This window comes from Phytophthora parasitica (assembly GCF_000247585.1).
Source record: "Phytophthora parasitica INRA-310 unplaced genomic scaffold supercont2.88, whole genome shotgun sequence".
NCBI classification, from domain to species: Eukaryota; Oomycota; class Peronosporomycetes; order Peronosporales; family Peronosporaceae; genus Phytophthora; species Phytophthora nicotianae.
Genome location: NW_008649074.1, coordinates 79,789 through 100,643, shown reverse-complemented (window position 1 = coordinate 100,643; position 20,855 = coordinate 79,789). Strand labels below are relative to the sequence as shown.

General features: G+C 49.0%; 11 protein-coding genes across 11 annotated transcripts in view; 7 read left to right on the top strand and 4 right to left on the bottom strand.

Moving 5' to 3' along the window:
* Positions 1-65: 65 nt before the first annotated feature.
* On the bottom strand, positions 66-212 carry PPTG_24379 (hypothetical protein; the record flags this gene model as incomplete). The annotated part of the gene is made up of 1 exon (XM_008916764.1): positions 66-212. One exon carries the CDS (start codon positions 210-212, stop codon positions 66-68), a length of 147 nt encoding a protein of 48 aa, XP_008915012.1.
* A 3,456-nt stretch (positions 213-3,668) lies between these two features.
* PPTG_18490 (hypothetical protein) lies at positions 3,669-4,796 on the top strand. The gene is made up of 2 exons (XM_008916723.1): positions 3,669-4,351; positions 4,409-4,796. The coding sequence occupies exons 1-2, from the start codon at positions 3,741-3,743 to the stop codon at positions 4,707-4,709; spliced, it is 912 nt and encodes a 303-aa protein (XP_008914971.1). The 5' UTR covers positions 3,669-3,740; the 3' UTR covers positions 4,710-4,796.
* Positions 4,336-7,405, bottom strand: PPTG_18489 (hypothetical protein). Its single transcript, XM_008916722.1, has 2 exons — positions 7,007-7,405; positions 4,336-6,943 (listed from the first exon to the last, which is right to left on the bottom strand). The coding sequence occupies exons 1-2, from the start codon at positions 7,340-7,342 to the stop codon at positions 4,805-4,807; spliced, it is 2,475 nt and encodes an 824-aa protein (XP_008914970.1). The 5' UTR covers positions 7,343-7,405; the 3' UTR covers positions 4,336-4,804.
* A 306-nt stretch (positions 7,406-7,711) lies between these two features.
* On the top strand, positions 7,712-8,194 carry PPTG_18488 (hypothetical protein; the record flags this gene model as incomplete). The annotated part of the gene is made up of 2 exons (XM_008916721.1): positions 7,712-8,058; positions 8,122-8,194. 2 exons carry the CDS (start codon positions 7,712-7,714, stop codon positions 8,192-8,194), a joined length of 420 nt encoding a protein of 139 aa, XP_008914969.1.
* An 88-nt stretch (positions 8,195-8,282) lies between these two features.
* On the top strand, positions 8,283-8,613 carry PPTG_18487 (hypothetical protein; the record flags this gene model as incomplete). The annotated part of the gene is made up of 1 exon (XM_008916720.1): positions 8,283-8,613. The coding sequence occupies one exon, from the start codon at positions 8,283-8,285 to the stop codon at positions 8,595-8,597; it is 315 nt and encodes a 104-aa protein (XP_008914968.1). The 3' UTR covers positions 8,598-8,613.
* A 326-nt stretch (positions 8,614-8,939) lies between these two features.
* PPTG_18486 (hypothetical protein) lies at positions 8,940-9,398 on the bottom strand (the record flags this gene model as incomplete). Its single annotated transcript, XM_008916719.1, has 1 exon — positions 8,940-9,398. The coding sequence occupies one exon, from the start codon at positions 9,396-9,398 to the stop codon at positions 8,940-8,942; it is 459 nt and encodes a 152-aa protein (XP_008914967.1).
* Positions 9,399-9,636: 238 nt separating this feature from the next.
* Positions 9,637-12,184, top strand: PPTG_24378 (hypothetical protein; the record flags this gene model as incomplete). Its single annotated transcript, XM_008916763.1, has 2 exons — positions 9,637-10,829; positions 10,930-12,184. 2 exons carry the CDS (start codon positions 9,637-9,639, stop codon positions 12,182-12,184), a joined length of 2,448 nt encoding a protein of 815 aa, XP_008915011.1.
* A 361-nt stretch (positions 12,185-12,545) lies between these two features.
* On the top strand, positions 12,546-13,087 carry PPTG_18483 (hypothetical protein; the record flags this gene model as incomplete). The annotated part of the gene is made up of 3 exons (XM_008916718.1): positions 12,546-12,713; positions 12,842-12,927; positions 13,027-13,087. The coding sequence occupies 3 exons, from the start codon at positions 12,546-12,548 to the stop codon at positions 13,085-13,087; spliced, it is 315 nt and encodes a 104-aa protein (XP_008914966.1).
* Positions 13,088-13,752, top strand: PPTG_18482 (hypothetical protein; the record flags this gene model as incomplete). Its single annotated transcript, XM_008916717.1, has 2 exons — positions 13,088-13,295; positions 13,355-13,752. 2 exons carry the CDS (start codon positions 13,088-13,090, stop codon positions 13,750-13,752), a joined length of 606 nt encoding a protein of 201 aa, XP_008914965.1.
* Positions 13,753-15,475: 1,723 nt separating this feature from the next.
* Positions 15,476-16,012, top strand: PPTG_18481 (hypothetical protein; the record flags this gene model as incomplete). Its single annotated transcript, XM_008916716.1, has 1 exon — positions 15,476-16,012. The coding sequence occupies one exon, from the start codon at positions 15,476-15,478 to the stop codon at positions 16,010-16,012; it is 537 nt and encodes a 178-aa protein (XP_008914964.1).
* A 3,805-nt stretch (positions 16,013-19,817) lies between these two features.
* The window catches only part of PPTG_18480 (hypothetical protein), a gene marked incomplete at both ends in the record, with an annotated part of 1,922 nt that continues 884 nt past the window's right edge, over positions 19,818-20,855 (bottom strand). The window contains 2 exons of the mRNA XM_008916715.1: positions 19,818-19,934; positions 20,212-20,790. Of these exons, the coding sequence (XP_008914963.1) occupies positions 19,818-19,934; positions 20,212-20,790 (696 nt within the window). The remainder of the gene's footprint in view (positions 19,935-20,211; positions 20,791-20,855) is intronic.

Here is a 20,855-nt window from a genome sequence, read left to right as displayed (position 1 = left end):
CCGAGTGGTGACTCCTCCCTCCGCTTCCTACAAGCCCCTACGTCTTCCAAGATCCGTGACCTTTATCAATCCTCAATGACGATGTCGTCCAGCGCCTCCATGATGTGCTCATAGCTTTCACAGTCGTCAAAGCTTCCGCTGTCATCTTCGGCACCGTCGTGACTACGGAGTTCCCAAGCCATTCGAAACTTGGTGCCACGAAGTAGGGTCATCGCTAAAACCACAGATCGAAACGCTTTTCGCGACGACAGAGTCTGGCGTCTGTCGCCACGCTTTCATTACCCATGCTGCGACCAACTCGACCTCAGGCGGACGATGGTTGCCCCCTGTGGTTTAGGTTGCACTGTCCAGATCTTGAAAGGTTGTTTTGTTAGCGCACTCTAATTGATCGCACTATATTTTTTTAGAGTGCTCTGCGGGACCGCATTCTATTCGAAGGGCACTCTATTTGCTAGGGGAACTCTAATCGATATTATACGTTAGATACAATTTCTGATTAATTCATGGTTGATTTTAGATTTTTCACAATAGGACGCACTCTTGTTAGGATTGGTCGAAATTTTGTGTTGCATAGTCAAACTAATATGTATTCGGTGTTCATATTATGTACACAAAATTAAGTTCTAAGAGATGTTTTCAGGTACACAACACACACATAACAACTCATTGTCACAAAATGGAGACTGCGACCGCGAGCAGGTCGTGGCCGGCGCCACCCATGGAGCGCCGCGACTTCGTGTCGTGGGACGACTTCTTCGCTTACATGGAGGAGTACCAGCAGTGCACCCATCAGGTTTGTCCTCTCCGTGCGTCAGCAAATTGCGTACCTCGCCCCTAATGCTTTCGTTTAGACCTTCAGCCGTCGCAGTGCCACATCCGTTAAGACGCGTAACCAGGTTTTGGCGTCGATTGCAGGCTCTGGTCGGCCTCTCCCCAGTCCACTACTACCTGAGAGATTCCTGGACTACACGAGGATGCTGCAATGCTCCCATAAACTCCGAGGGGAGGCCGCACGACCCCATGCACGCTGGAACGGAGAGCAGCCGTCTGAGTGCCAGGCCAGGGTACGTTCTAAGTTGCCTTGGTAGATGATACCAGAAGAAGATAACGCGTTATATATGCAGATAAATGCGACGCTGCAGCTTGATGAGGACGGGAAGTACCGTATCCGCGTGACCAAAGCCAGTCTCCTCCACAACCATCCACTTGGAGGGGGTGCTACGCATATATCTGCAGCTCTCTCAACGGCTACAGCTTCACCATCGCAGTCAGGAGTATCACAGGAGACGCAGCAGACCAAACGACGACGTGTTGGTCGCCCTCGGAAGTATTACAGGAGCGATGAGGGCGAAGCCACAACCAGGAAAGCGAGTACAGATATGACCCACTTGCCTACAATGGCAGACGTGCGTGCGTTCCTCGAGCGCGTAAAGCGGGTGCGCTCAAGTCAACGAGATGTTCTTCAATCAGTGGAGGAACGATTGGCTACATATGTGAACGAGTTCGCCGCGTTGGAGGGCAATGCGGCCAAAATATTCGTCGATAACGAGGTGCGGTCTCATTAATTTAGAATCAATATTTGCAAAATCTAACGTGAATATGTTGTTATGCAAGTACAGAAGGTCTTGTCGAATATTACGCTCCAAACGAAGCACATGCGTAAGGTTTTTGAAGCATTCCCTGAAGTGTTGCGTGTGGATGCCTTGCCTCCTTCAAAGGAAAACACATCCGAGTCAAGCTACAGCGTATTCTCCCTTATGGCTCACGACACACTCGGCAACTGGCAGTATGTGCAGCACGCTATCGTGGAAAGTGATCGATCCGAGACGCTCCGTGCTGCACTCGATCAATTCAAGGCGCATAACGCTCGTCATCCTCGAATTCGCGCCTTGATCGTGCCAAGTGATGACTCGCCTGGTCTATTAGAGGAGCTGCGAACGAGTTTCCCTTCAGCCCGTGTGCTGTACTCTCAATTTCACGTCGTGCGTGCTCTCCACAAGGCGATTTTAAACCATGGGAACGACTTGACTTCGTGGCATCGGGACCGGCTCACAGGAATCGCCCAACTGCTGGTGTACGCGCCCACTTCGCTTGTCTATGGCGCAAATATCGCTCTCATGGCCGACGTGTTGGGCTCGAAACAACACTCTTTCTTCCGCTACTACCTCGAAATGTGGGATTCCTGCCGTGATCGCTGGACTACATTTGCCCGTGAAGGTGTGACGACCTTCAGTATCTCTGAGAATGATGGGCAGTTTGCTCCTACGTGGAGAGAGATTTTCGCTGCGGTGAACGAAGAGATGGCACTGGACGAGACGGTCGCAGCAATCCGGTACTACCAGACAGTAGTGGAACGTGCATTCATACGTGACTTGAACACCGAACTTAGTAACGCGAGTATTGCTGCGATTCGTAGTGGCTCTGGTGGCGAGGAATACGACGCTGAAATGCGATTATTAGCAGCCACCGTGAGTCCTGCTGCTAGCAGCCTGGTGTTCCCACAGTACCGCTACGCCATATCACGCGGCGCGTATCAGTTCTTTGAGCCAACCCGTGGATCATTCTTTGTATCGGCTGTGGCTCACAACGAGGTTTTCTGTGATGATCCGTCCAAGGAGTTTTGTGTCGAGGCCGAGCGTGGATGGCAGTGTTCCTGTGCCTTTATGGTGAATCATCACTTGCCGTGTCGTCACGTGTTCTATGTCCGGCGTATTATCCGCTGCAGTACGTTAATTCCGATGGAACATATCGAGCCGCGTTGGGTGCTGACAAAGGCGAAACAGTTTTTCGAAGACAAAGCTACTGAAATTGGTAGCGATACGGGGCCAAATCACGAATTCAGCAACGTGGTTCCTCCCCCTGGAGCATGGCAGAAGTATGTTACAGCACAGGAAGTGGGCAAGCGTATCAGCCAGCGTATGATGGAGATGGATCCCGTAGAATTTGACCGAGCACTACGCTTCTACAAGCTGGTGGAGTCCACGTTGAATGTGCGTCCATTCAACTTGACTTCAGCTGCTGCGGCGCGGCTTAACATTCACGGTGGAGGACCAGGACCAGCAGCTCGTAAACCGAATTGGGTTGAACCAGACCCTACGAGAACCTTGGCGCCACGCGGTGGTCCAGTAGCAGCGACGATGTCTATGTCGCCGGACGACCAGCTTGCTGCAGCGATAGCGGCAAGGAACAGACAATTAGCGCAGATGGGGAATCGCCAGGTATCTCAACCCAAGACAACGGAAGTCATTGATCTACAGGACGAATCGGAGGAAGAAGAGAAGAACGATAGTGGACGGAGAGCAACCAGGCGTGAAGGTGAAGTAGGTGTGGGTGGCAGTACAGGAAAAGAAGCTGAGAAGCAGGATGCAGACAAGTTGTCGGAAAACCAGGAACCGGAGCACGAAGATCAGAACGAGGTGTCGGCGGATGATCTATCGGAGGAGCAAGCGGCTGAGAATAGTAGCCCCACATCAACACAGCGACAGCGCGAGCCGTGGGAGGCTATCGACGGCCCCGGCGTGGGAAATGACGAGCTTGCGGACACCAACCTTCACAGCTAGAATTGTTCACATGTAGTGCTGTCAGTAATTGTTTAGGATTGCGCTTTTTCACCAATCGTATCTCTTCTTTGCTGATTTTCAACCAACCCCCTCTATTCTGTGCGAAACACTGTACGATCTGTTTGTCTTTCCGGTGGTACCAGCTTGGCCCCCCAGACCGCATCGCTCCGCCTCTCGATCATGGCGGGTCGACGTGCTACCGCTGGGCTAAGTAGCAGCTTGTACAACGACTTCCTCGCTGAGAACACCCGACTGAGTGAGCCCTTGGAGCCTACCACGCACTCACTTCATTCGCTGGAGATCAACACACTCACTCCCAGCGGCACAGCGATCGGACTACAGACGTGTGTGCTCGCCTCATTCTTCAAGGCCGCAGTCAAGCGCAGTGTCGAGTCGGCGCTGGCATGTGAAAGCCAGCTCAACTCCGTCATCACTTCTAGTCTTCGTGTGAGTTCGTCGCGTCATTTGGCGCTTCAGGCGCACCTCCAGGCCAGTGATAGCTTGCGCTTCACTCTTGAAGCCCAGGAGTCCGCTACAGACAAGGCACCGGCGTCTTTCGCGCGCATTGGGGCTGATTATAAGACGCAGAAATTTTTCGCTGGAGCCAAGATTGATGCAGTCAATGGACCGACACTGCAGGCCACACTAGGAGGAAAAGTTGGAGACATTGCTATGGGGATTATTGGAGCTTACGACGTCGGACTAGACCATAGCGACAGACTGGGCAGGTTTACTACACTCAACGTTGCTACGAGTTATACCCACGAAGACCTGCTCGCTTTGCTACAAGTGTAAGTGAAATTTTGCTGAATTTTTTTTAATGGAATTACTAATCCTTTTTTTTTTAGGAATGATGGAGGACGCAAGGTGCAATTGGACTTGACCCAAACAGTGTTACCGGAGCTCATGGTGAGCTCAAGGTTTGTGTTTGATCGAAGGAAAGACAAACGATCGCTTAGACTCATGGGCAAGTACGCCTTAAAAGACACAGAGACTGTGTCTAGCTCCATTGGCTCCGATGGCATCTTCGTCGGAGCTTTCGAATGGCGCACCTCTAAGCACCTAAAGACGCGCGTGTCTGCTCAAATGGACTTGCGGCACTACGACAGCGACTCGCACCACCTCGGCGTGTCCATAGAGATCAGCTAAGAACCAGGTTAGCCAGTAAATATAAAGGGACAGAAACATCAACACAGCGCCAAATGAAGTAGACAAAGCCCACGTTCTGCAATGTTTTGCCGCCCTCACTTAGCGTAGATGACGGTGTCGCGCTTGGAGCGAGCAATGACGTTTCCTTTCTCGTCACGAGCACCCGGAGCAGCCTTAGCGGACGGATGGTTGGCCAGCTCACTGGGTACAGGCATCTCTGTCGACACGAGGTATTGCTTGAGGTCGTACATGATCTCCTCGTCGTCGTCAGTGAGGAACGAGATGGCTACACCGTCCTTACCGGCACGACCGGTACGCCCAATACGATGCGAGTAGTTCTGGATCTTGGACGGCAAGTCGAAGTTCACGACGTGCGTCACGTCCGGGATATCCAGACCACGTCCAGCCACATCCGTGGCCACCAACATATCGCAATACCCTTCACGGAACATCTTGAGACTCTCCTCACGCTGATCCTGCGTCTTACCACCATGTAAAATAGTGCAGCGGAAGCCTTCGCTTGAGATGAACTTGGCCACAGAGTCGCACTCCTTCTTGATGTTGACGAACACGATGATCTTAGCGCCATCCACCACTTTCTCCTTACGAGACCGTGGCACTGGAACATTCTGCGCACTGAGAATGTCACGCAGCACTTCCACCAGCTTGGAGCGTTTCTTTCCTGGATTCATGAACATGACACGCTGTTCGATGCGCTTGTTCTTGCCAGAGTCCTCGTCACCAATCTTGACAATAGACGGGTGTCGTAAGAATGTCTTAGCTAGACGCTCCACCTCGACAGGCATCGTAGCACTGAACATGGTCGTGACTCGAAGACGGTGCCGAAGTTCTTCTCCTGGCTGCGCTCCGTTCGCTAACGTAAGTTGTTGTTCCATCTCTTCTTCGTTCTCGGACTTTAACAGTGATCCCATGTTCTCCAGCACAGCCACCACCTGCGGTTCAAAGCCCATATCAATCATACGATCGGCTTCATCCAATACCACGTAGTTGCACTGGTTCAGCACCAGGTAGTGGCTCTCCAGACAATCCATTAGACGACCAGGAGTACCGATGATAATCTCTACACCCTCGCGGAGACGGAATCCCTGGTCCTCGATGCTCTGACCACCAACGACAGACAGAGTCTTGATAGGGTTCATCTTCTCTGGCAGCCCCACGCTCGTGTACTTGCACAGCTTAATAGCTTCTTGTTCAATCTGCAGCGCCAGCTCACGGGTAGGTGCCATAACCAGCGCCAATGGACCTTGTTCACCGGTTCGTGCCACCATGGCAGCCGGCAGCGAGTAGATGTAGGCGATAATGGGGATCACGAAGGCTGCAGTCTTACCGGAACCAGTCTCAGCAATACCAATGATGTCGCGCTTCTGCAAACCAATAGGAATAGCCTGCATCTGAATAGGTGACGGTCGCTCAAAGCCCAAGTCCTTGATGGCCTTGTACACAGCGTCAGGCAGCATCGTGCCTGCTTCGCTCCACTTACGTAGCGGGTTGGGAGCACGCCCACCTTTAAGAGTAATGTCAAAGTCCTCACGGAAGATACGCCAGTCACGCTCCTTCATCTCATCCAGCGACTTCTCCGACCAGTGCGTGCCCATAGTTTTCGCCTCACGTGAAGCCATCTCCTGGATACGGTCTCGTTCGCGAGCCTGCATGTTGCGCAGAGCACGCTCACGTTCCTGCTGTCTAGCTGCGATCTGCTCACTAGTTAAGCTGCCGTCCGTCTCGTCTGCGAGTTGTTGTTCCTTCTGGCGTTTGTGGCTCAGCTCTTCCAAGAACGAGTTCTTCTTGCGCTGCTCGCGCATGTCCACACCGGCACGATAACCGCGTCCATACAGCAAGTTTACGTCCATCCTGTGGGCATACAACGGGTTCAGGTCCGTGCTTGTATCCTCTGAAGCTTCCCAGTCAAACTGGAAAATCTTCGAGAATTTCTCGCTAGCCTTAACCACTTTTTTCTTCTTCACTGTCTTGCCCAAGTACTGATCTTTCAGCGCTTGTAGAGCCTTCGCCTCGCTCGGATCCAGTAGCGCCGGTTTGCTCTCGTTTTTAGATGAAGTATCTGCTGCCCGTCGATCTCTTGAACTGCTCACAGCTCGGTCATCACGACGACGGTCACCATTGGACCGTGAGCTTCGATCCCTCTCTCTTTCACTCCGTTGACGCTGCAGAAATTGGCGCCGAGCTTCTTCCGTCTCCTTCCGCTGCTTCTCTACCTGTCACCATAATAACTATTAACAATATAACAACATAATTAGCAGAATGAGGAGAATGTCCACCTCCTGTCGCTTCTTCTCGAGTCGTTCGAGCGCGTCCTTCTGTCTCTGAGCCTTGGAGCGGAACGTAGGCTTAGAGGGAGGATCATCCGTAGCTGTCGAGGTCTCTTCTATCTTCAGCGGCAGCTTTCGCTCGTTCGCAGCCGCATCTTTCGACTTAGGAGCGACTTCTTCCTGCTCCTTCACCCTGCGCTGAGCTGCTCGCTCTTCGGCACGTTTGGCGATGGCAGCAATGCGCTCTGCTTCTCTGCGCTGTTCCTCGTCCAGCTCCACAGCCGGACGTTTGCTCTCCGAGTGCGAACGTGATCGAGAGCGGCGGCGCTTGCGCTGGTCCGGCATCGTATTTTTTTTCTTTTTTTTGGCGAAATTTAAACTTCTACCTCTATTGTGAAAAATAAAAACTCAACTGTGAAAAATCAGAAATCGTAAGCTACGAGTATCCAGGGCCGCCGAAAAATAAATGACACTTGCAATAATGGTCATAAATATGATTACATTATTTATAAGTCATGAAAGTAGTACATTTATGACCCCAAATTACTATTTGTCACGCATAATTTATGATAAGGTACTATTCATACTTAGTTATAATGCGGAAACGTTTACCTTCAGTCAGCCTCCACGAACCAACCATCTATCCAAACAGCTCTCCGACACATTGTCTCCTCACTTTCCAAGTTTTTCTGTCTGCTACAAGCTCTATACCTCATGCTAGCTACGCCTCGTCCCCGCTCAGCTTTTTCAAACGCGCAGATTGCGGCGTACTTCTACTCACCGTGCCGCGACCAGTACGGCGAACCCGTGCCGGAGTACTTTCGCTGCCGCTGCGGGAAGGTACGCAAGCAGACGAGCCGAAATGGCTTCACCAATCTCATGCAGCATGTGCGCAGCGAGCATCCAACCTTCCAAGGAGAGATGCTCGCTGCTACAACAGCTCAGACCGGTTCGGTGGCGCACTACGCTTGCCGGACGGCTATGAACCGCTTCGGCTGGCTCGAGTGGATTGTAAAGGCAAATCTGCTTCTCATGTTCTGCGAGAACGCGTTCGCTCGCCGGTACGGATTACTATTACTACTTTTTTGATAATGTAAATACTAATATGATTATGTTTTTATAAGGTACACTTCCTTGGAGCCGATTTCAGTGGAAACTCTGCGTGCACTGCTCGAAGGCGTTAATCAACGAGGATAACGTACGTCTGGAGGGGCAGCTCCGTACGGCTCTTAATGAAGCGAACGCGTTGCATTTGAGGTTGACCCGTTTCTCGACGCTGTAAAACATGGCTGGCGGCTTAAACGGGCGTTTACAATCCGAGTTGCGGGAGCTACACTCCGCCATTGGGATGATAGATCTCATTGCTCGTGCGTACTTCGTGAACCACGCGGAGGCGCGTGTTCGTTGGGGTCCTTACTGTGCGTATGGGGACCCTGACTTTGACCGTATGATCCTGGAAGCGAACGTCGGCTTTTATTCGGATCTGACCATTCTCATGGAACCTACGGAAGCCGAGGAGAGTGAGGAAGAAAACGAGTTTGATCTCGTCGGTGCGTTGACCGACGACGACATGTTTCGTTTCATAATGGATCAGGAATAAGAAGTAATATACGTATTCCTTGAACTTTTCCTTTATTGTTTGATGTCTCTGTGTGTTTTTTTTTCTTTGTAAGGCATCTGCCTTGAAGATGGTGAAAGAAGACGGCAGCGTAGCGCCGTACTTCTTTTCTATTGTTTTAGTCACGGCGGTGGCATGGAGCTCGAGCTCTATGTCCTTTGGACCATGCTGCGTAGCAGATAGAGCTCGAGCTCTGCCACCGCCGGGTAAAACTAATAGAAAAGAAGTACAGCGCTACGCTTGTACCTTCTTTCACACTATTCATACAATCATTCTTAAGACAAACAACAATCATTCAGATGAAATGAGACATGTATTATGTAGTTACACATCCATGAAATCGCGCATTTCCTTTTCCGTCAGCTCCAAGATGTCGATGATCGAGTCACGATCATCTTCATCTTCTTGGGTTGGCTCCATCACGATGGCCAAGTCCGACGGAAATCCAGCATTCGCTTCCGCAATCAAACGATGAAACTCGTCATCTTCGAACGCACAGTACGGGGCCCAACGCGCACGGGCCTCCGCGTTATTGATGAAATATTCCCTCGCGATCAGATCCATCATCTCAATCGCTGCATGCAAATCTCGCAGCTCTTGCTGCATGCGACCGTTCAGTCCTCCCGCCATGTTGTACAACGTGTTCAGGCGAGTAAGGCGTAGACGCAACGCCTGCGCTTCGTTCATGGCCGTACGTAGCTTGTCATGGAGCGCCTTGTTCTCTTCGACGATAAAACTCTCGACGAGTTCCGTCACGATGTTATGGTGTTGTTCGTGCGCCATGGCAGATTCCTGCCGCAAGGTAAAAGATCTCAACGTACCTCTAGGAGGTAACGTTCCATATTTCTAACCGCGGTAAGAAACATTTGTATTCATGTTCAAGTACCATCATTCTATTTAGAAATTTTTCTATGTTCTATTACAGAGACACTCCTCTATACGAACAAAGACATTCACAAAAGTCCGTTAGCTCATTTCCAATCTTACCGGCAAATAAAAACTTCTCTTCTCTCCAACAACCATGGCCCCTCTTGTTCCTTTCCACACTATGGACCGTCAGTGGGACGCACGCTTCAATGTACCTACCGATGAAGATCTCGAGGCTCTCCTTCTCAATGTCAAGAGCGAAGTTGACCAAGGAAAGTTCCAATACTGCCTCGTCGGTGGAGTAGAGATCGGTGATCGTCCTTACCAAACGGACTACCTCATCAAGCACGTGCACGTAGCTCTGGTGTACAATAACCGCGTCTCGAAGAACTCCGTGCTGAAGAATCTTCAAATCAAGCAAGGCAATGGCTATTACCTTGTTCCACGTAACCGTGATCTGCCTATCCAAGGCTGGATCGATCATCACACCAAGTCAAAAACGAAAATCAACGAGGACTTCAAGCTGTATGAGTACGGCACTCTACCTGCTGACAAACCCAATATCTCTGCTCAAGTGACCAAGAGATCGCCAGAGGAAAAGAAGAGAAAACTTGACGATGTCATCAAGGAGATGCGAGGCATGATCGAAGAAGGACGCGAAGAGGAAGCCTTCACCAAGTTTCCTCGAAACTACTTGACCTATGGAGAAAAGCTGAAAGCTATGATCTCACAGCGTCGTGACTTTTTCAAGAGCAACGGTGACCCTCACATCTGGCTTACTGGTACTCCTGGTTCTGGCAAGTCTGCCATCTTGCAGGTCATCTATCCTGCGTATTACAACAAGAATCTGGACAACCGTTTCTTCGACTTGTACCAGCCAAAAGTGCACACGCACATGCTTCTTCAAGATGTCGATCACACGACGGTTGAAAAGTTGGGAGTCCAGTTCCTAAAGACCATCTGTGACGAAGCTGGTTTCCCAGTTGACCAAAAGTACAAGACGCCGCAACTGGCTCGTACCACTGTCTTGGTCTCTTCCAACTTCACCATCAACGATGTGATTCCGGAAGACATGCCAGGACGCAATGAAAATCTAACGGCTCTGCGTCGTCGCTTCTATGAAGTGAACGTTCGTGTTCTTTTGCAGATACTCGGACTGAAGCTTCTGTCGAAGTACGAACTGAACGGCTTGAAACGCGTGGGAAATCAAGATCCAACCAAACTCTTCATGTCGTGGGATTACACTCGTGACATTCCCACTGGAGAGTCGTTGAAGACTGCCAAGGAATACCAGCAGATCATCAAGGATCACTACTACGGAACGAACACTTCGCCTCACTCGAGTCAGTAAGTAAAAGACGATGTGGGACTTAACACTGCCAGGATACAAGTATCTAGGACCAGGAAACAAACTTGACAAGGGAGAATCAAATAACGAGAATGACAGAGTTGCTTTAGCACATGATATTGCTTATGATTTCTTGGAAAAAAAAGGATTCAATCCATATACACAATATGGAAAAGACGATGAACGAGCATATCAAGAATTCTCATTTAACGATTACGGTGGAGCGCTAGGAAAACTGTACTTTGGTATAAAACGTAATGCAGCAAAAGCTGGATTAGTAGGACCACCAGGAAAGCGTCTTCGAGGAAAACATTGGGACGATAAAAAAGATGGTCAATCACCTGGAGAACCATCATTGCCGAATTCGACTGATAACGCACAAGTCAACTTCCAGAATACTATGAACGGAAATGGAAGTGGTGAAGGTGACGGATCTGGTAACCAAGCCGGTCTTCGAGAGACTCCAATCGATAATCCCTATGTCGTGTTCAGAGGACCACCAGACTATACGTTCGCGAGTCTGCCGTATGTTGAAACGCGATACGCGGATATTGCAGACTACTATTCGAGAGATCATATCTTTCGTCTGACCTCACCATACGATTGTTCGCAAGCCAATTCTGTTGTTGGCATTAACGCTGGTGCTGGTGTTACAAACATTACTCCTGAGAGCGCTGATGGAACGTTGCAATCGGCCCGGTGGTTTAACTACTACTCCGGACTATACAACTACTATCATGTGGTATCGTGCCAGTACAATGTGTTTGTGGAGAACTTATCTACAGAACCTTTGTGGGTATACCGACTCTTCTACAACGATGACCAGCCAAATACACTGGCTAGTAACGACGATATGCAGCTGTGGCCAAACACAATGTACCACTATCTCGATCGCCGTGCTCTTGCTATCACTGGAACTGGAAAAGTTGAAGTTGCAGGAGAACATCCTGATGACACCATCAATGCTGAGAACATCAACTCGACTGCCTTGATAGACAATTTTGAGAATACGAACATGGTGGCAAACAATGGTGTATCCAAGTGTGTCATTTCTGGAGAATACCGTACTGGTCAACACACAAGAGAAATTCGTTTGGATTCATCAGTTGAGAATTGGACGGCTACTAACACAAACCCTCTACTTCCGGAGAAACTATTGATTCGTGTGAAGCCTGTGAATGATACAGTTCGTCTAAACAGTGCTACTAGTTCTGGTGACGATCTTAAGTACAAGATTGTTGTGAAGCTGAACTACCTTGTCGAGTTCAAGGAACTTCCTGTCGGTCTACGTTATCCAGTGCAAAGACAACCTTTGACTGTTACAATTGCTGCTGACGTGGAGTCTACGAACTAATGGTTCACACAAGAAGGCAAATCCGTCGTGCGCACGATGACTATCTTCAAGCGATACGGAATTCGGTTGTACACCAACGACAACCAAGGCGTAACTTTTGGGATCAAGTGAGTCAACATGGATGGGAACAGATGCTTCTAAATGCGAGACGTCAAGTGTTTCCTAAGAGATATAAACCAGAGGATACTGCGCATCGTCACCGTCTAGAAGATGAGCAAGATAAGGATGTGTCTGTGCGTAGTTATACCAGACGTAGTTTAAAAAAATGTATTTGATTTCTGATTGTGTTAAAGAATGTACAAGCGTAGCGCTGTACTTCTTTTCTATTAGTTTTACCCGGCGGTGGCAGAGCTCGAGCTCTATGTCCTTTGGACCATGCTGCGTAGCAGATGTGTTTGCGTATTACGAAGACAATGGCATTACTAAGTCGGCGCTTCTGAGCATGACCTCTGTGGTTAACGAGCCCGACGAGGACCTGTCGGCCCGTATCACCGCAACTTTTTGGCAGGAATGCTCGAGCAAGATTTTGGTAAGAATTTAAGTTGCTGCAAGTACCTAGTTGGGGACAACTGTTCAGTGAACAGGTGATTGACAACCGTGATGCAAGTGCTGCTGGCCGGATGCGCTAGTCATCGACTAAATCGGGCCGTTCAGCAGCACTTGACACATAACGAGGACGATTTGGCTGCTGTGCAAGACCTGATGACCAAGCTGCGGACGATTAAGCAGTCAGCAAAACTTCGGTAAGAACTATTGATATTAGTATTGGTATTAGTACTAATACTATTTTGTGTTATTATTATGCAAATAATATGATATTTTATATGGTTTTTTTTTACTAGATTTAAGACAACACTTCGGCCAGTAATTCGGCAGGATACCCGCTGGGGGTCCACTTTCTAAATGGTGCATCGCTACTTTGCTGTACTGGAGCTTATGGGCTTGCTGTCGTCTCCGGCATGCAACCGCCGGCTCAAGGAACTCTACGCAGATCTCAAAGACTTTGAGTCAGTGTCCAAGGCCTTACAAGGAGAGAACGTGAGCCTACTGGACGTGCGGATCTGGTTCGACGGGCTTATTGAAGCCCAGCCTGCGTTCGCTGCTTATATCAGTACGCTAAGCTACGATACTTTTTTTATAATATTTTCTAACTAATACTGATACATGTAGCTCCTCGAGCAAACATCGTTCACAGCCCAGACTTTGAGTCGGGTTGCGTCCGTGTGCTCAAAGGAAATGGAGCCCGCCTCACCGCGTCGGAGAAACGGGCTCTTCGTTCTTTTCTCCAAGTAGACCGTGCCCCGAACAACAATGATGAAGAAGCCGAGACGGACTCGCTTGTGCAGCGGCTCGAGAAGAGGCGCCGTCTTAAAGCACGAGAAGCTCGGTACTGCCTCGTAGGCAGCATCCCCGCCACCTCGAACAAGGTGGAGCGCTTCTTCAGTGTTGCGCGTGCAACTCTTGGACACGAGCGTAATGGCCTACAGCTCATTGCGCTCGAAATGGTCCTTTTCCTGCGTGAAAATTCCCGCTTTTGGGATGTTTCTACTGTAGATCAACTCCTCTAGTTCATAACTTGCTTGAGGCATGGCGCAGCACAAGAACATCGTGACCGAGTTGGTGGAGTCGTTTAGGTTGGAGTATCTCCACCAGTAGTGCATAGAAGTTGTTGAACCAGCCCCCTTGTTAAGTGATACGGTGTGCCCAAGAGCTGATATTCAGTCAGTAAAAACAAATTAAAGCCGTTAGACCAGAGTAGAGTATGCTATAGAGTGAGCCATAATATAAGACTCACCCTCCTTACACCAATCATCTGCAAGAGCTAGCACTCTCTCTCTCTCTCTCTCTCTCTCTCTCTCTCTCAATACACTCACTTTGTTTTTTTTTTACAACTCACAGACACTACTCCTCTTCTTCTCCTTCTTCGTTCAATACCAACATAACTCGCCATAGATTATGAGCCCAAGCCAAGTCTCAAGCGACGATTTTCCACGTCTTCTCGGCGCCAAGAACTTCGACGTGTGGAAGACCCGCACTCGATGTCAAATATCTACTTGGCTACGTGAAGCACTCTGACTACGGTGGTGCGTATGAAGACAGCTGCAGCGATATGTCTAACGTCGACGACGAAACGCATGGCAAGGTTACCAAGAACGTCAAAATTGACTCCGACGCTGTGGACTATGACGAGAGCAACGACGAGCTCAAGCCGCCCTCAGACCCGGAAGAAGACTCGGGAGCCAGCTCTGATATCCCAATCAAGCGGAAGGACCTCCCGGTAGTTTGACCGTCCATCCAGCGCAAAGCTCGCCGTGCCTGCAGACGCGTCAAGAAAGAGAAGTCTCAGCCTCTTAGTCAGCGTGAGTGCCGTCGCCAAGAAACCAAGACCAAAGCTTTCTTGATGGAAACGATGAGCAATATGCACGTGCGGCTGATCAAGAATCTCACGACATCCTACGAGATCTTCAATTTTATCTGCCAGAAGTACGAGGGAGCAGCCGTTCATGGTGATTAGTACTTCATCCAACACAACTTGACGGAGATCAAGTATGAGGAAGGCTCAGACTTGACTAAGTTCTTTCTCAAACTCAAGAACGCGATGAAAGCCGTGTCAGAAGCCAGCGAGCGGTGATGACCGAGTGCCAGAAGTTCATTTATCTGTTCCATTCGATATCCAAGTCGTACAAAGATGATCTCCGCATCTAGAAAGGCCAGCGGAAATACATCTCGAAGTCCTCAAGCAGAGCATTGAAGGCAAGGTCCGTGACCTCCAAGCCAAGCCCAAGAGCGCTACACCCTGGACAAGGGCACGCCTGAGACCTCCGCAACCAAGGGTGAGCGAGCTCTAGTGGCTACTGGTTCTGCCGACTCCTATCATCGACTTAAAGACTCTGAATGGACGAACAAATGCGTAGATGTGGATACAGCCCTTCGCGGACGAGATCGACTGGAATTTATTTTTTTGGATCAACCACGGGACAGGTCAACTTTTGGATCAACATTTTATCTGATGAATTACGTTAAGTTGTAACGAATAATGTTATTCTTGTACTAGAGTTGATTCAATTGTTGATCCTTTGAATCGATTTTTTTTTCGGATCAAACACGGGAAGGGTCAACTTTGGGATCAACTTTTTATCCGACGATTTATCTTTAAAAATAAAAATAATCGAAATTGTATATTAAGATTGACCCAATTGTTGATGCATTGAGTAAGAAAATTCCTGTGAAACTTAATATACGTTTTAACAATAGGATAATTTGGACTGACTACTCTGTTGATTTCCCAAGATGGTCCGGCGCTCCAAGAAGTGTCCGAAGTGCAAGAAGCGCTTCGCCGCGCACGGGAACGTGAGGCGTCACCAGGACAAGGTGAACGCCTGTGGGGCGCAATTTGTGAAACAGCGGAAGGAGGTGGCGAAGCGAAAGAAGTCGTGCCGTAACAGGTACGACTACCTCAACCGTGTGGGCCGTCTACACGAGTACCAAGGACCACCACCTCCCTTCATCGAGACAACACCAACGACTCAGCCCCCACGTCGCGTCCACAAAAATCGAGCTTTGACGGGACCGGAGCCGGTCCAGAAGGGCTGGAAGACCCCAGACAATCCCATGCTGGAGAGAATCACCTTCGTAGTAATTGACGTGAAACTGAAAAAACTTCAAGTCTGGATTTCTGCGGACATTGCAAAGAGGGGTCGTCTTGATTTTCACGAAAACGTCGTTACCGAAATTTTTCAGTTTGGTTCGGTAGAACCGGCTCAACTTGTTCCTTGCGAAGACCGCCAACAACACCTTCATTGTCCTGGTAAAACCGCTGTCGAATAATTTTCCAAACCTGTGCTGGGTCCAAGGTGGGCTGGCGGGCGATTTCGTCGATAGCCCCAAGAATTGTTGGTTGCAGTCTTCCGGTGGATTCGGCTGCGGCGGAACTGGTGCTGCCTTGTAGATCGCGATTGCATTCCGGTTTATGCGCGCCGTCTTGCCTTCCGTCGTACAGCGCTGTACTCGCCAGCAGCAGCCGTGCGTACAATACGACGTACTTCACGCTCTGAAATGGTCGGAGGCCGACCTGTGCGCTTTCCAGTTGGTGCGTTCGTGTGATCGTCTCCCTTGAGCGCCCCGTTCGCTTGGCAATTTGGCTCTCTGACAGGTTTGCCTCAAAGAGTCCCTTAATCCGCCCGTGTTCTTCGTCCTGCAGTCGTGGTTTGCTTGCCATACAGCCGGAAAACTATTAAGGGCGCGTCCAGCGCAAATTCAATGGCTGTTCAGCTGCATATGCAAAATGACCATCACTCTAGTTATCTTAGCTTTTGTAAAGACGCCAATCTGCCGATAGTTTTGTCGCAGTGCTAAATCGGTCCATTTGTATATCAACCCTGTTAAGGACGTCAAAATCGAAGTTGTTAACACGTGTAGAGCATTTTGTCCAATCAACTGCGTGTCATATCTAAACAGCGTTTCTGAGTTTAAAAAAAAATGGCCGAGTTATTGGCAGGGGCGTACCCTGTCGATAACTTATGGCGCGGAGTGTAATACCGGTCGGAGAAGTCGGATAAATGATGATACGCGTGTGATACGCTAACATCTTGAAATTTGTAGGAGGATTTATATTTTCCTTTTCCCTCTGACCCGATTTGTTGGAGCTGGGTGCTTAGGTAATGTTTTTAACTCTTTCGGATTCGATTGGCCAGCACGATTTGGAATCCGTCAATGATTGGTTGTTTAAAAAACAAAATGGATGATTGATTATTTATTCCCTTACTAAAAATAAGTGATGTCGGAGATTTGATGATATTCATTCATACCAGCTACCGCTTTTTTGTTTTGGCTGTTTCTAGGACACAGTCGTATCCATATTAATCCTTCGTGGGAAAAGGGCGCAAAAATCGCCCTTTTAGATATTCGTGCAAAGGAGAGTAGGGATTAGCCTCTACAAGGACGCTTTTGCAGGATCTGTACTTTATGGTATGGCATTGCAGGTGTCATGCGATTCTTAATCATCCTGCTTTGTTTTAATGAAGTCAAATGCATGTCTGATTGCATCATCAAAGCATCTTGAACGATTTATTACAAGAGATGGGCGAAAGGACTACCGTGATTTTGCGATAAAACCGCCTTTTAGAAACAAATTACATAACTCTGTATAATATAGTTTATGTAAATGGCGCACGAAAGAGTTAAACGCACGTGAGGGATCAAGTATCACTTTAACGACCAGATTAACTAGATTATGGAACATGGCGGTTAGATAATCCGGGATAACTCTTGTATGCTTCAATGAGAGCGGTTAAGCTGAACGTCCAGCGAGTAGAACACTCACTGGACCGCCTGTACCAGCTTTGCGATGCTTGATCTTAAACGGGCAATGGTTTGTGTTCTCTTAGTTGTATAGACGTTAGCCACCAGAAAAATGGAAATGAGTATATGTTTTAGTTGTGGTGCAGGTGACTACCAGTCCACCAACGATTTATCCGAATTTCACCGCCACGAACCATTTCCCGACTTACTGTATTAGGTTGTTTTGACATATTTCGTAAAATTAGGCTTGTTCGGAAGAAGAGACTAATACAAACTATTTATACCTTAAAATTTGACCATAACAACAGAGGGGCGTTTCTAACGCTTTCTAATTTTGCACGATAAGAGTTTTATGTTTCCAAAAGTGGCTAAAACCAATATTTTCGGCTAAGATAGTATAATTTCTTGAACGCCAGAGCATCGGCATCATATCCTCTAGCTGCTGGTATTCGCGAAATATTCGTTATGAATCCATGTTTAGCTACCGTTTGGTAGCGCCGGAATGCTTCATCTCTTCGTTAATCGCTGAGATGAACTCGCCAGGTAGAAGTTCTCTGAGCATGATGCTCATTTTCAGATATGCTGACGGTCGTTACGTACTTCACGAGCAATTGTACATTCGTAGTATGGTAATTTAAAAACGAATGCCCACATGCCCACGGCGTATTACGAAAGTGTGAGTACAACTAGACCTACCCAACGTAGTCGTAGAGCATCGAGATCAGATGTCGCGGCATAAAGTGGTTATTAGATGAGAATGAATAAGTTATAAGTTCGTACCTGTATCATTCTATTGATTTTGACCACTGAGAAAATGCAGTTTTTCAAAAGCCGTTTTTCTTTCGTTTTCTTTTAGGTTTTTAGGGCCATTTGGGTCTGTTTTAGAATTGCCCAGTTTTTTTGAGCGCGGGTCCAAAAACGACCAGACCCACCGATGACCCTATTTGATACTATTTGTAAGACAAAATAGTATTATCACACAGCAGTATGCAGCCAACACAAAGAGTGTCTGCATGCCACACAGATGTGCCACATCATGTGGGCCTTGTCGCACGTGCGCGTGCACATGTGTGACACATCTGTGCGGCACAGACAGTAGGACGTACCCATGGACCATCCATTCCGTGGTTGCGTCCTTGTAAATCTACCAATCAGAGCTGGCTGCCTCTCCGGTGAGGAGCAGTCAGCTCATTCGACAAATTCCTCTGAAGGGCGCAGCAAGGCAACCAGGGCGCGGCGTGTCTCGGGCTTGATCGCCGGCATGGCGGCGCCCGTGCCTCGACCTACGACTACTGCGTGGCTGCGATTGGACACTACGACATGCAGACTACTTGTGCGCGGGCGCGGCGACATGCAGGACGGTTACAAGGTGCTGTAAGAAGGCTGATTTCGGGCGGCTTGTGCGGGACGTGTTGAAGGGCTAGCCCCTGTACCGTCCTTGCTGAAGGCTGTGCGGAATTGGCCTTATTACAGAAAATGACGTACTACGAAGATCCTGTAATGAAGAACGGTATATTAATTGTGTTAATGCAATGTAAATGCAATCATTCTCTCTTATCTCTAGTGCTTATTCTTCTTCTGCTTCAGCTTCAATGTAGGCCCTCTCTACCTTACGTCGCTTGCGCTGCCGATACTTACGGAGTTCGCCGGAGGTAAGGTTTGCTGCGGGCTCCCATGTTGGCTCCCATGCGGTAAGGAATAGGACCCTTCCGTTCTCGCGGCGGTCGTCGAGAATCGTCCGCATCTGGTAGGTCGGCTGGGCTTTTAAGCTCACTCCAGCTGGTAGAACCCATTCCGCTTCGCCCGCATCATCGCCTTGACGTGCAGCATCAATGAGACGGGGCTTAGTAATGCGGGCTTGCGGTACGGCGTCAAGAAGACGCCGTATGGTGCCTCCAACGTCGGGTGACGAGCTTCGTTGAGTAAAGCCCCACGACCTTAAAAATCGGGCGGCCTCTTGATCGAGGCGGCCCCACCCACGCTGCTTTAGGTGCTGCTGGCACCATTAAAAAAAAAACTCTGTCGCGGAGGTGGGTGAAGCGGGGGGCGGAGCCGAAGTCGTGTCCAGGGGTGGCCATCGTGAGGGCGGATTGCGGAATGAACATCGATAAAGTAGACTTCAGATAGATAGATATTTAAAGTTCCGTTCTGTGCATCTATTTATGTATTTAAGAGAGATGTTCTATTTAAGTGCGTTCTCATGGATGAAGAGAAGTTTCACAAGAAAAACAATCTTTTATCGCTTTGCAAGAAAACTAGCTCAAGCAAAAAAATCAAAATAATCAAGTGCTTTGATTGACGCAACAAAGTGTTTTCATCGATGCAACACTATCTAAGCGTTAGTCCATGCTAAGTGCGTGGCCGTTTGTCCGAGGACGACCAGCAGGAACTTGGGAACTCGCGCCGCTAATATGGAGAGTTGCTTGCCGAGTGCGGCGGCGCTTCCTCGCTACCGTGCGGTTCACGACGGTTCTCTTTCCATCTAAACCGGTGTAGCTCTTAACTTGAAGAGCAAACAGAAGGTGAATACAAATTGAGAACTTGAAGTAATACTTGCACCCACATGTCATCGCAGTAACGTCGACGCTCCAGCCACCATCTGGCTGACCCTCCATCTCCATGCGAGCGTAATTGGTGCCCATCTAAGCCGAGACAGGGGCTGTTTCTCTACTACGCCCCAACCCAGGTAGATAAACGCGAGAACAGCCGCGCGACAATACACGAACCTCATTCGGGTTCGGGGACGCCAGTAAGAACTCAATGCTCGACCGTCCAGGAGTCATGTCGAGAAGGAGATCTCGGGGCCGGAAATCTTTTACTCGAGCTTTGAGCTGTTGCGTTCGCTCAGGCAATACCTTGAATACCTTGGGGGCGACAGATTGATGCTGACAGCAATCCGCGAGCAACTGGACCAATGTTCCGATCTTGTGCTTCGTTCGGAGAGTGTAGTCACGCTTTATCAACCTGTTGAGCTGTTCGACCGGGTTGTTCCCTGTGGCAAATCCACTCGGCGTATGAAAACACTGCCATCGCCAAAATGCGCTTGTTACCCATGTGCGCTCGAAATAGTCTTTGAAGCCAACCAAGTGTTCGTCACCTGACCATTTCGTCAGCACTTGTTTCACTTGTTCGTCATAGACAGCTGAGGTCGTCGCGAAATGAAGGTCGTAAATGTCCGCCATCACCTGCTCGCTTAAGCGGTCCGGAACACTCTTGAGTTTTTCGTGAACCTTGGCCACCACGTGATAGAAGCACATCAAGTACACGAATTCGCAATCCGCACCGAAGACGCGTACCACTGCGTTCTGTTGAGCAGCTTCAGCATCGGCCATGACGAACTTGACGACCAGGTGATGCCCACCCGCTGAAG